Source organism: Ruditapes philippinarum, unplaced genomic scaffold, assembly GCF_026571515.1.
Source record: "Ruditapes philippinarum isolate M1 unplaced genomic scaffold, ASM2657151v2 ctg8344_1_1_1_1, whole genome shotgun sequence".
Lineage (NCBI taxonomy): Eukaryota > Metazoa > Mollusca > Bivalvia > Venerida > Veneridae > Ruditapes > Ruditapes philippinarum.
Genome location: NW_026866622.1, coordinates 11,573 through 25,826, shown reverse-complemented (window position 1 = coordinate 25,826; position 14,254 = coordinate 11,573). Strand labels below are relative to the sequence as shown.

Genomic DNA, 14,254 nt, shown 5'->3' with positions numbered 1-14,254 from the left:
TGTATATGTTTGTTTGTTGATCTAACAGCGGGCTAATAACAGACAGCTTATGTGTAAGTAGAGACAATATCATATTATTTATAAAGATTAAATGTTTTGTTGTTGTTATTTTTAACATATAACCCGAGCCGTCGTTATGCGACGTTTATATTGCAAATAACCGTTTATATTAAGCTGTTATGAATCTTTAAAACGCATTTATAATACTGCAAACTTTTTTTATTGCAGAAAAAACAACACTTTATTATTTATAAGTCGACTGCAGACGTTTATATAGATTATATAAACGTCATGATTATCCAATGAAAAACGATATTACAAATATGTCGGTGCAGTATTATAAGTACATTTATATATATTTAATATTTTATTTTAATACTTTATTCGTCATCTCATTGCGTTTTTTTTTTCTTTATTTTCTTTTCTTTTTTTCCATTATTGCGTTGGGAGGGCAGTTGCTAATTATAACATACAGCACTATAATGACGTCAACAATTTTTATTCTATTGTTTTTGTTGTTGTTTTATGTTGTTTTGTTTTTAAATTTTTTGGGAGTTTTTTTTCCAATCCCTTTGGGTTTTGTGAGTTACCCGTTTAAAAAAGTAAGGGCCCCTTCGGACACAAAAATATGATTTTTTACTTAATTTCCCGTGCTCCCCCAAACCCCCCACTGTCCCCAAAAAAATAGGATTTTTTTTACAATTTATTTTTGAATTTCTCAGTTTTTCATAAATGAGCCCTTTTAGAATTTTTAAAGGAAAGTATAACATAACGTTTTTTTTCTGATAAAAATTATGTTTTTATTTCTTTCTGATACACGATGCATATCTTTTTAATCTAAGGGGTTTTTAATTTATAAAATTTCATGTTTTTTAACCCCCCACATTTTTCAGTTTTGTCCCATTAATTTGGGGCCCGACATTTACCTTTAAAAGTTTTTTAAAACAGATATTCCTTTTGTTTAAATTTCCAGATTTAATCCCTTAAAAAACTTGAGGGCAAATTTACGTTTAAAGGGATACTCCATTTACAAACCCGGTTTTGGGTATCAGACCACAAAATTGAGAAATGCCGCATTTTGACGTTATTTGAGTATAAAAAATGCAACATAATTGTTAACGAATTGTACAATGAAAACTTTCACAATATAAATGCAAAATATCATAAAAGACATGCAAGAAGTAAGATCTGGAAATGTTTTGGGATATTACAAGTTTAATTACATTTACAATCATTGACTGCTTTCTTATACAGCACAGATGGCGTCCTGTGATCGAATTCTGTAATGCCAGACAAACATAAACATCGTAAACACGAGATAAACGTGCTATTTCTAGTATGCTATTTACAAAACGGCCGTGCAATGTTTGAAAGTAACAACAGAAAAAACTATGAATATCTTGTATTGGCGCAAACGTAAGATATGGACTTGCCAAATACCTGCCTCTATGCATAGTTCTGGTTATTTTTCTCACCGTTTCATAATAATTTTATAACCAAACTCTTGCAAATTATCAAATGATATTATAAGTGTACAGATTAAAATAAAGATTTAAGATATTTGTAACTCAGCATGAATTAAGTGCGCAAAGATATGCACTAAAATTGAAAACGACTTCAACAACAATACGAGAATATTCCCGCTGATTTTTAGTCTATTATCATTGTTATCATTATTTTTAATATTATTATTATTTTCATTATTATTTTATTATTATTATTATTATTATTATTATTATGAATTTTTATTATTTTATTATCATTATTATTACTTTTATATTAAAATTATTATTATTATTATTATTATTATCATCATCATCACCATCATCATCATCATCATCATCATCACCATCACCATCACCATCATCATCATCATCATCATCATCATCATCATCATCATTATCAATATCATCATCATCATTATTATAATAATAATAATAATTATTATTATTATTATTATTATTATTATTATTATTATTAAAAGACTAGTGTAACGTAATATTAAAGTTATTCTCAAATATTATAAACGTGGCTGATCGTAGACGAATATTTATTCCTGTTTATGTAGACCTGTTTTGTAAAGTGTAAAATAAAATAACCTTTATTATCAAATACAAGAGGCGCTTTTGGGACAAGTAAAAATGGTATTGCAAGGCCGTGCATTTATTTTGATGTGACGTCATTTGCTTTATAAATACGTGCTAAATATAACAGTTGCGTTACGTTATAGGCGCCAAAGTCCTCACAGTTGATAAGGGGAGATCACTGCGTAGGAGATTGTATAGGCGCATCAATGAAAAACATATTTCTTTTTCACTTAAGCAGTATATATTTTGGGTTTGTGATATATAGAATATTATATTCGTGTTATCTAATTACAGTATTTATTGAGCTCGTCGCATAGGCTCGCATTATATAATTTATTAAACTCTTTCAATGAAGAGTATTGAACTTACACCCATTCAATATCTTAATTGATCTAAACTACTTAGTTAAAATTCTCCTTTTTTGCTATTTACATAAATATCTCCCTGAAAATTGATATCGGAAATTGAATCCAATGGTCATTTGTCACTCATCGTTTATTCAAAGGTTAATCGCATCACGAATAAATTGCTGTGTTTTTCTTTTTGCTAAAGCCCGATAGCCGGAAAGGTAGTGTAGATGGTCCGCCGAAATATAACCAAAACTAAGTATAAATCGTTGTGAAAATAACAAACAAACAAACATATGAAGACCATTGACCGGATTGTATAAAACATACCAAGTTCCTGCTAGTGTGCTGTTCTATTTCATTTTAATGATACACTCAGATAAGGGTTAACTTGGCCGTTAAGTATGTGATAGGGGACTTATAACGTAGTTACAACCCTGGCTAGATTATAATTGATGTCAAGAACAAAAATTCGTCGTTAACCCATCCTAGTTTGACAGTTTATCTCCAACTTTTAACAAACCATCGGATTATACCTTTCACAATCTGGTTTAAATGTAAGTTAGTTTTACTATTATCATTTTTTTTTTACACATTTTAACATAATAGTACATCAAAGTTATTTGTAATTTGTATTAAACATTATGTAACTGCATAGATGCGTAACGGTTTAAACTCATTTTGGTCGCTTAATAGCTGAATTAATAGTCGCTTACTTCCTGTTTAATAAATACATAGATTTCGAAAACGGAAATCTACACTACATGTCTACCAATGTACATTCACTCTTTATTGTGAGTGCTTTTATTTAAAGGCCCATTATGCACCAAAAATACTTTTATTTTTAGTTCGCAAAAGTTTTATTTTTATTGTTGGTGTACTGTTATAGTTTCCAAAATGTAACTCATTGGCCAACTACCTTAACAATCTTTGGCTCTGTTAAATCTTATTGCAATTAGTACTTTTTCAATGATTTAGTATTGTGTATGGAAGTTAAAATACTACTTTGTTTAAATTTTGCTACTTTTATGGAGAAGCTATTTAAACATCTTCCGTGCTCTAAAATCGTTGTTTCAAAGTTATGAAACTTATGCTTGTCATTTTGAAAAGATCGAAAAATTATAAATTTTTGAAACATAATGTGCCTTTAAGGATTTAACTCCCTACAGTGTTGCAGCAGTACCTATAGACGCTTGCAGAAATCACAATCATAAAGTAGCAAAATGTCGCTTTTTCCGGATTCTTATATTTTTCATTCATTTTTGTGTATAAATCGGTTTGAAGAGATGAACTAGACGTTTTCAGTTCATTCCGTTGGGTTGAAATGTGAGATTTTAGCATTTAATCATTCAAGCGCCTTGTCCGGTATAGACCGGAGAACGGTATTAAGTGTGATGCTTCAACACTTTTTATAGTCTCAAAGTTACACACCAACGCTGCGTTTAAAACATATATACTTGTACATATTCAATTTATTACGGATTGTGTCTGACTTGCTTGTTATAACTTTTGTTGTTTTTCGTTATTTCCACAGAATGGCAACAAAATGGGGCTGTGTTGGACCAGGAAAGATATCATGGGATTTTTTCCTCGCTATACAAGATAATTTACCAAAGGAAGATCATGAGGTAATTCGGAGTACTTGTAAATCACATTCTAAATATGCGTCATGTTGTGACAATTTTAAACCATAAACTTGTACAGTATAGCAGTTAATTTGCATTAAGAATTTTTAGTTGTATAAAAAGTTAACATAAGTTATTGTCAAGTTAACAAAGATAGTAGTTTGCACCTACAAAACTCGACATTTAAAATCTACGAGTAAAACCAGAAAAGGTCAGACTATGCAAGAACAGACTTTGTGCGTTAGTCACGCAGTAGAAATAGTGTGATAAATACTGTACAGTCAGTCATTGATTGCATACACCATGTTAATTCTTTTTAGGATTGTTAATGTGTTTTTTACTTTTTCTTGAAATCTTAGTACATTTTTCTCAAGGTTGACTTTTTTAAAAATATTTTGGCTCATCTAGGAGCATGCTGCTTTAAGTTTCATGGGCACATGAATGTTTTGTTTTGTGTGATAATCTGCAGGAAAGGAATTCAGTATGTAATGTACAGATTATAAAGATAGGCTGTGATCACACGTTAAATATTTCGTCTGCTACTGCTTATTATCGAAATAGAGAAAGTATGCCAAGCAAGCGAAAAGTAAACTTTTAAGCGAAACGAAACTTGAAAAAGTTTTAGCTGATATATCATCGAACTGGATTATTATTCTGTATTATTCTGATTATTATAATATGAGTTGACATAACTGACAGATTGTAATACTATATTTAATAAACATCTTGAATGGTGGTGAGGTTGGGGAAAAAGCGTGCGTATGTCTTCCAATATTTTTTAATGTCTAATTTGTACATTGTTACATTCATATATACTTCAGCTCTTAGATTCAATCCATGCCTTTCGAGTTATAAAAAGTGATGTATTAAAGAGTTGATTTTATGGTGTAATATAGCTTCAAAGATGTATTTGCCCGCAAACTGCCCTAGCATCTTAATCTACCTTATGACTGTCCCTAAACACAAATTGATTTCATCGTAGCTTCAGGTAACTCCAAGATACACAAGATCATGTTATATTATCAAGATTGTAAACATTTTACCCATTTTGTATCTATACATTAACAAATGTATTACATTATGGATTTAGATTTAGATAGGAAATATTTTTTATCCTGCTACTGACTATGTAATAGAAAGAGCACCGAAACACGAGGCTATCTGATTTGTACGAGGGGGCGTAGCCCCCGAGTATTTATCAGACTGCCGAGTGTTTTGGTGTTCTTTCTCTTTTGTATCATAGTCAAACATAAAAACACGTTCCCTGTTGTCACAATATGAAACCCCGGCAAAAATGAACCAATGAACGAAACATCTGAATATGATATTTCTGTCGCTTTCCCTTTCTCTGCCGTCACAATATGTAAACCCCAGCAAAAATGAGCCAATCAATGGGCATTCTCTGGAGTGCGGGTAACTAATACCCGCACTCCAGTTAACGCACTGTGCATGTATATGTATACGATTTAACCCTGACTCATTTTCAACAGAAAGGTCTCCAAACTATGATACAAATTATTGATATACAACCTGTACTCGTATATACCAGGTGCAAAAAAGAAACTCAACTGTTCATGCAAAATCTATGTGACTGATGTCTGTCATTCGTGTTTTTGCCCCGCAATCCCGCGATAAAATGGCTGGGGCGCGGAGCGAAAAATCGCTAATTAATGGGACCGCGGGGTGGAGTCTTATTTAAGAAATAAAACGGCGGGGCCCGGAGCGAAAGCACGCTTAATATCGCCCTTGCTCTGCATCCCTGTCTTTTTATCGTGTTTATTCTTGACTTTTCGCTTGGCAGGGTAGCGGGGCGAAAACACGAATGGCACAATTCAGCCACCATAAAAATAGTACTTTTATACATTTATACATTTTTCAAATCCTCAGAATATAATGGGTCATGCGATGACATGGTTGTTGTCGGTATGGAAATGGTTTATCTGCTTCGCTGCGAAAGTGAATCTTGGCTCACTTAATTTCACTTTCTCGCTCACCGGATTTCGACATCAACCATGCATTCTTTATCTCTGTGACGATAACATTTTCACGTATATTCTGCATAGATTATGATAACAATGGTACATTGGAGTGGTGTACATCTATAAAATCATGCAGAATTTTGGAAAGGAAACGAATAAAAATGAGAAATAACTTAATAGCAAATAAATATCTATAATTTTGAATCGTTATTGTGGTCATATGATAATGTCGACCCCTATTACAATATTATAGTTTGTTGCGGTTGGCTCGAGGGACCTTACCAGGGCTCAAACATTTGCGGAAAAGTTCAATTTCAAGAAATCTTATGGCTCTTACGATGAACTTGCCTCCGACAAGGACGTTGGTATGTAATTAAATTTTTAACACTATCCAAGAACGTTATACGAGGTAGGACCTCTACAGAGGACTAAACTCATAACAGCAGAACACTTAAGGCAGAAATATATGCAAAAGATGAAAACACTATGAAAAGTCATTCTTTGTGCTATTCGAAGTCCAATTTGAATGGTGATTAACTGGTGTTACATTGAACTCATATGAACCCTTTCGCTGCCAGTGGATTTTCTAAGAAATTACTGTATTATTAATTAATATAATTATTATTATTTGTTATTAGTATTATAATAATTATATATGTTTCCATCTGTTAGTATAATAATAATTATTGTCGATGGTATAATTTTCTTTATATTTATTATTATTCATTTATTATTATTATTATTATTATAATTATAGAAACGGCAAAAGCCGTCCATACGGCAAATACGCCGAAAATAACAGGGACGGCATTAGCCGCCCCTATGGCAGTGAAAGGGTTAACTGGTGCTACATTTTTCACCATATGATCTTATGGTTACTGGTTACTTGATTAATCGCTGTTATATTTGTCGCCATATGATTAATCGTCGTCACATTTGTCGCCATATGATAAACCGTTATCACATTTGTCGCCATGTGATAAACCGTTGTCACATTTGTCGCCATATAATCAACCGTTATCACATTTGTCGCCATATAATCAACCGTTATCACATTTGTCGCCATATGATTAACCGTTATCACATTTGTCGCCATATAATCAACCGTTATCACATTTGTCGCCATATAATCAACCGTTATCACATTTGTCGCCATATGATTAACCGTTGTCACATTTGTCGCCATATGATTAACACAATTGTGGCTATATGATTACTGATTTCTAGATTACTTATTTTCACATTTGTCGCCAGATGATTGATCGTTGTCACATTTGTCGCTATGTGATTAACAGTTATCACATTTTTCACCAAAAATGGTTTTCGACATTTTGTCTTCTTCAGGAAACAATACGTTAAACGGAACGTAACACGGAAACAATGAAATAAAACCTTTGTCCAATTAAAACAAAATTAGAACATTGTTACATGCATACTACTTATGGATCTACACATGTGATACAAAAAGTCTCATAAAAATCTTAAAACATACTATATGTTTACCGGCCCAATAATATGCTTGACAGATGACAAAGTTATACATTGTACAAAACTTTTGAATTCGTACCATTACGAGAAAAGGAACGAATCCAGTACGATTTTTTAAAAAGCGTTCCATATTATCCGAAACAATCTCTACAGGCATAACGTTAAGACAAGGATTGATTTTATTAAAGTGTGTAGCGACCGACGTTGTTAGAAAAAAAAAATTGTTATATATATTTATTATGGCAATTTATGTGAGACCCTTTTCTATATATATCCATATCTATTCTATTCAGAGGTTGTTTACATCGGTACTGTTCACACGAGTCACGCGGAGCTGTCAATCAAAATGTTGTCAGCCGGCAAACACGTGATCTGTGAGAAGCCAATGGGAATGAATTACAAGCAGGTGAAACAAGTTCTGGATGTAGCAAAAAAGAAAAACGTGCTTTTTGTGGAAGTAGGTAACTTATTTCGCAAGGACAATTCTATAAGGTTTTGCAATTTCGGACCATGTTTTTCGAGTAATGTGTTCAATGAAACGATGCGAAATAGTGCTTAGCAAAAGTGTGATAAAAATCTCGCACCATGATGGTGCTTTGAGTCTTATTTTCGCGTCTTGCATTCGTGTCTCCGCGCCTTCGAATCGTAGTTTGACGTCTTCGAGTCATATTTCTCACGTCTTCAAATCGTGTTACTGCGTCTTCAAAGCATGTCTTCGCGTCTCCGAATCACCTGTTTATGTCTTCCATATTTGAATCGTGATTTCGCGTCTTCGATACTTGTATTTCATTTCGTCATTAAATCGAATCATGGTAACGTAATGCTCTGTTACCTCATTATTGTTACGTGTGAAGGCATGATAAGACTTTGAGGCTTTACAATCGCATCTACTCGGCCCTTGCGACACATTTCGGAAAAGAACCTCGTCAATAGTAAGAATATACAGACCGAACACGGTTGTTGGTCTTACGCTTAGAAAATAACAAGCATACAAAGAGTAATTTAATGCTATGAATTGATGACTACATTTATACCAATATATTTAGTAAAAGTCACCCTGAGTTAAGTATATTTGTAGATATAAATGGAAACAATACTATTATTAAGATTGTAGAAATCGAAAGTACAATCTATCTGCCAGTTGACATTAATTACGATTTGTATTTATTTGTACATTTTTAAATGTGATTTTGATTGTCAGACATATTTTCAAACTTTACCGAAATAATACTTTATTTTTAATTGAAGATCAAATATTTATATTCGTTATCAATATTTACACCCTTGGTTTTTGTGTGTACATCTTAAACCATGTGTTATAACTACTTTTAATCCGAGATAAGTCTGAGGTTATTAATGATAATAGTCGAGATATTCCTTTATGAGGCTTTTCGAAATAAGGAGAACCACTTCAAAGAAAGGATATAAATATCACCCTCTAATTCATCTGGTTATTGCATCCTGTATTTTTTTGCGCTTTCAGATCCATTCTAGAATTAAAAGTTGTTGTTTTTTCTTTCTTTCTTTCTTTTTTTCTTTCTTTCTTTCTTTCTTTCTTTCTTTCTTTATTTCCAGATAGATTTATTATTCAAACAATTTTAAATTTGCGTATCAAACACCGTTTTAGATGTACATGTAGTGTTATTCCTGTGTAACTAACCAGCGTGTTTCGATATATATTAAGATATTTACTATAATACACTTACAGGGAGTTTGGAGCCGCTGGTTTCCGGTATACGAAAAGATACGTGAGGAGTTGAATGCCGGCTCCATTGGTGATCCAAGATTGGTGCAGGCGAACTTCTGTGTGCCTATAATAGATATTCCTCGAATACGCGATATAAAAGTTGGGGGAGGAGGAGCACTTGATATAGGCATTTATGTCATCCAGTTTGCGGTATTTGTCTTCAAAGAAATGCCGCAAAGTATTACAGCAGTCGGGAATTTGAGAGGGGGTAAAGTTAAAATATCATTTTTGTTGACACAATGGATACTTTCAGTTTTTGGATTAAATACGGCCATAAACTACCCAAAAAATGCATACATACGGAAGGATGTTCATTATTGCACGCCTTGTATTGCTCGAGGGTTGACATCATGAATTTTTATTGATGTTCATATGTCTTTTGTTTAAGCAATAACCTTCGTTTTTTTGTTCAGAGTATCTTTACAGGTGTATTAAATGAAAGAAAAAATAAAAGAGTGTGTTATTATGAAGGATTGCGCACGTCTCGTTGGTGTCGTAAATGTGTATTCTCACTGATCCTACTTCCTGATTAGAACAACACAACATGTATGTTGGGTCTGATCAGAATATCATTCTCATGCAATATATATTACACCTACATATATTATATTTATTAAACAAAAACAAATAAAAAACATACGATGTTCTCTACTTCTGCTAGGCAAAGCAAAATAGTTCAATATAAATACTAACATATGGAAACTGATGCTACACGTTTTGAAAAAAAGTTTGTTTTTTCATTGTCGCCCTTAAACTACATGTATAAAGTTAAACGTATGCTTCCGCTATATTTAAATTACGACGTCAAATTATTTCACGTCAAAAGTCGTGCCATACCGTTTGAACGGATTCAAGAAAAATGGCACGACTGTGTGATAATAAGTGATATTGTTTAATTGTACGTTTAATATTGAATTTAGTCGAAAGTGTTATAATTTAACAGCAATATAATAAGCGAGTATGTGGCTCGAGTATGTGATCAACATAATATTCAAGCGACCTGACGAAGTAGAATCATATTAATTTTGTTTAATATTTCAGATGTTGATGAGTCGGCATGTATCATACTGAAATATAAAAATGGAGCAATGGCCAATTTGACGTATCATACGGACGCTGGAAAGGGAGATAATAAGGCTTCTATCCTTGGAAAAACAGGACGCATTGAGGTAAAGGGGGAATTTATGTATTATCATTTCACAACGACGAATGCAATTGAACATGAACTGAATTCCCAGTCCATTGTTTCACAATCTGTAAAATATAAACGTGATAGGGACTTGGCTAAGTTTCTAGGAAAATAACTAGGCAAGCATGTCCGTGTAATCTGACCATATCTGTATTATTGAGGGCTATTAGTTCAAACAGCGAGAATGCAAACACTGTCAAATTGAAAATTCTCCTCTTGAGTTAAATTCGCGTAAATTTCTACAAATTCATTTTTTTATGACCTGCCAGCCATGATGGTTTCTGTGTCGCAAATTTATGATATACGTCGTCCAATTAGAAGAAATGTTCATCTTTGTGCCGTCATGGAGCAGAAATCGGTAGACAGATGTGAATTTGTAGAAATTCACGCGAAGTTAACTCGGTAAGAGCTTTTATAAGTTTGACAGTGTTTGCATTTGCTGTATAAACATATATTTGTTTGAATGAAGTCCTGTTTGGTGATGTTACCTCGATAATTTTTAGAGTTTTAGCCTTGAAATTATGCATGTATATGATTTACGACTTCGGGTCCGAGTTCATAGAGCTGACACTTCTACGTACGTTAATTAATCGTAAAATTTCCGATTTCTATATATTAAGGTTCGATTATATTTTTGTTTGTGTATGCCATTTCCCATATTTTGCAAAAGAAGCAAACACATAATATCAAAATCGGTGCCACAGTAAGGGAATTAATAGCGCATAAAGGAAATTGTCATCCTCTTGAGTTCTTCCCCTTGTCTTTACTTTAAACTTTGGGGAGGGGGGGGGGAGATTTTGTTTTCATACATATATAAAAAAAGCTTTATCTATTTTTATTGATATTTGAAAGCTCCATAAATAAAATATGTATTTATCAGTTTAAACTCCATTAATAAGTATATACAAATTAAATCTCAAATTATATTTATTTAAATTTTTAAGATTCGATAATTTTGTCTATATAGAGGTAAGATCAGGATAAATTCATTTTAAGGTTCAAGCTCCGATGCATTGCCCGACGAGCATGACTAGCGTCTCAGGCACTTCCGCTTTTCCCTTGAAAGACGCGGATTATTTTCATACAAATAGTGCGGGACTTCAATACGAGGCTGCTGCAGTCAGGGAATGTATCCGAAAAGGTAATAATTTACTCATTTAAAGTATTCGCAAAAAGCAAAATTTGAACCATTAATGTAGCCGAAAATGTTAGCGTTAATACCATTTCGTATCCGGTAAGATAATTTGAAACAGTGTCTCCGAAAAAGTAAAGTTTATATCAAAACAATAAATATATCCGAGAAAGGTAAAAATATGATTCATTAATTCATACGAACAGATATATATTTGAACCTTGCTTGTGTTTGGGAAAATGAATAATAGAAAATTTTATGTTTTCCGAAAGCTGATTCTTAGCCCTTAGTGTGCCCGAAATCGTTTCAACATTGCATATGTGAGTGTGTTTGTAACGGGTTTTATTTTAACATTCAGTGTACTTGGTAAAATGAAAAATTGATGATTAAAATGAAAAAGTAAAGAAGACTTAGTTTGTATATCAATTCCAGATTTTTAAAGTGCATTATAAAAACAATATGAACAAATTGCAATGTAAGTTTTTTCAAATTGCGCGCATGTGTGCGTATGTCTGGTTTGTTTATTCCTGAAAAAGGGGAAGAATGAAAACTTAGGTAAGTATTAACACAATTATCGTTTGTCATTAAAAAATTCACATCATTGGACATTTTCAAGGAATGGAAAATTAATATTGTTTGCTTCGGATAAAGTCAATCGATAATACAATATATAAACGTATGTAAACTTACCGTGTTGCGAATGATTAGAACCTGAATTTAGACTTTTAATAAGTCGTCTTAGTCTGGCATGTAGACTGTATAATAATGTAAGTATACTAGTATGTCATTTTATGTTTTCGGAATCAGATATTGAAAATTGGCGCTCTTGAAATTTGTTTAAAGACCAACATATCTCATTTGTGTATGTAAATATTGGTGTTGTTTTTGGCTAATCAGTATATCTGCTGCAAATTCTGGTAGCAAAGTACTTGTGACGTCATCAGTCAACACGTCTATTGCAGGTGTAATGGAAAGTGAAAACTACACCCATGCTGAGATTGAAATAGTACATCAGATAATGGACGAGGTCCCTGGAAACAGATTGGAATGAAATATTCCTGACTTTGACTAGATTATTATCTTCCTCTTAAAGATATATGAAGGTACCTACATATCTGTCCGGTCAAGGTGCACGTGCTAGTGGATATTGAGTTTAATGCTGTTTACCATGATTGGAATAAAAATAAACAACGAAAGATAATTTAGATATATTGTATATATTTTTTTTCTTTTCTGTTAATATATTTATATTTCAAATTTATTGCGCCACTTTTTCAGGATATTTGTTCAAAAAAAAATTAAATTAAATTTTATGCTCAGATACAGATGGGGATTTGTTGCAGGGAGTTCAGGCCTCTTGGGATAACGGTCTTTGATATCAGCAATTAAAAATCATGAAAATTTTAAAACTTACGTTTCTTGACCTATATGACCCCTTTTGATCACATTGTTTAAAAAATTTTGTAATCCTTATTTGGAAATGCCCTGTACTTTTGGCGAAAATTTTGCTATTCAACCCTTGGGTGAAAAAGAGTAATTTATCTAATTTCAGAACTTAATTCTTATTATGTAAGCAAAATGCAACCCAATTGTGAATACATATTAAATTTTATCAGGATTCTTATTAATTTTGTTTAGAAAAAAAAAATTCCATTAATATATTATTTTTCCATGCCAGTTAGTCTTTAAATGTTTAACATTTTAAACAACGGGTCACTGTTGAAAAAACCCCGCTTAGTCTGGGCTATTTACTTGCCTGTTCCCTGTAATGATATTGTACCACTGGTCTTGCTGATCGAACATAATAATTTATAGACTTAAACGCGGAAGCCACGTCAATACGAACCATATTTGCTGTAGAACTAGATAACCGTTTATATATGGTGGAGTCGGGGAAGTAGTCGGTTGCGGCCTCATGACTCACGTCTTTTTCTGTAATTGCCGTTAAAAACCATCATTTTCTATAAAAAAATGTTGTTGTTGGTTTAAAACAAAATGCCTCATTTACAAAAAATTTATCTTAAGCGCTTACGTTTGAATTGGTTAAATTTACATATAATTCAATCAGAATTTTAAGGACGAAAATTTGTATAACACAACACAAATGGGAAAAGAATGTAACAAAGAGGATAAAGCGATAAACTGCTCTGGGGCGACATTGGTTTTTCTTACGTTATGTATTGTTTGTGGAACTAGCGGCCAAAAAACAGGGCCTTAAACCATGTACCACAAGATTCGCTCAATTCAATTTTATAATTCCCTGATACCTGTATGCTTATGAGGTTCATATTGGCTATTCAAGCACTGAGAGAACGGATTCCGGACACGTTGCCTTTCATGTTCTTAAAGGTTATATTCTGCCAAAGGTAACCTATAAAGTTTGATGTTTGTTCATGAGTTTGTTCTTGATAGTTAATAAATAGTTAATAAAACAAAAACACAAAATGTTTACCTGATGGCCATTTGCTATTTCTACCACTAACTGAACTACCTCTTCTCTCTTCTTGCATGTTGTTATCATATTCGACAACGTTTACCTTATCAGCACCTATCATTTCAGCCTCATTCAAATTATGATATACTTCCAGCTGAGGTATTCTATCTTCTGAACTAAATTTATACTTCAATAAAAAAAAAAAATTGGGTGTTTTGTCAAATAA

General features: G+C 32.6%; 1 protein-coding gene across 1 annotated transcript; it reads left to right on the top strand.

Moving 5' to 3' along the window:
• Positions 1-2,804: 2,804 nt before the first annotated feature.
• Positions 2,805-12,645, top strand: LOC132733099 (trans-1,2-dihydrobenzene-1,2-diol dehydrogenase-like). Its single transcript, XM_060719694.1, has 8 exons — positions 2,805-2,991; positions 3,969-4,062; positions 6,292-6,403; positions 7,820-7,983; positions 9,235-9,481; positions 10,315-10,442; positions 11,459-11,603; positions 12,557-12,645. Exons 2-8 carry the CDS (start codon positions 3,970-3,972, stop codon positions 12,643-12,645), a joined length of 978 nt encoding a protein of 325 aa, XP_060575677.1. The 5' UTR covers positions 2,805-2,991; position 3,969.
• The last annotated feature ends 1,609 nt before the right edge of the window (positions 12,646-14,254 follow it).

Coding starts and splice junctions, on each gene's coding strand:
- LOC132733099 (XM_060719694.1), top strand. CDS start 3,970: ATGGCAACAAAATGGGGCTGTGTTGGACCAGGAAAGATATCATGGGAT. Junction 4,063..6,291: donor TACCAAAGGAAGATCATGAG/GTAATTCGGAGT, acceptor ACAATATTATAG/TTTGTTGCGGTTGGCTCGAG. Junction 7,984..9,234: donor AAAACGTGCTTTTTGTGGAA/GTAGGTAACTTA, acceptor ATACACTTACAG/GGAGTTTGGAGCCGCTGGTT.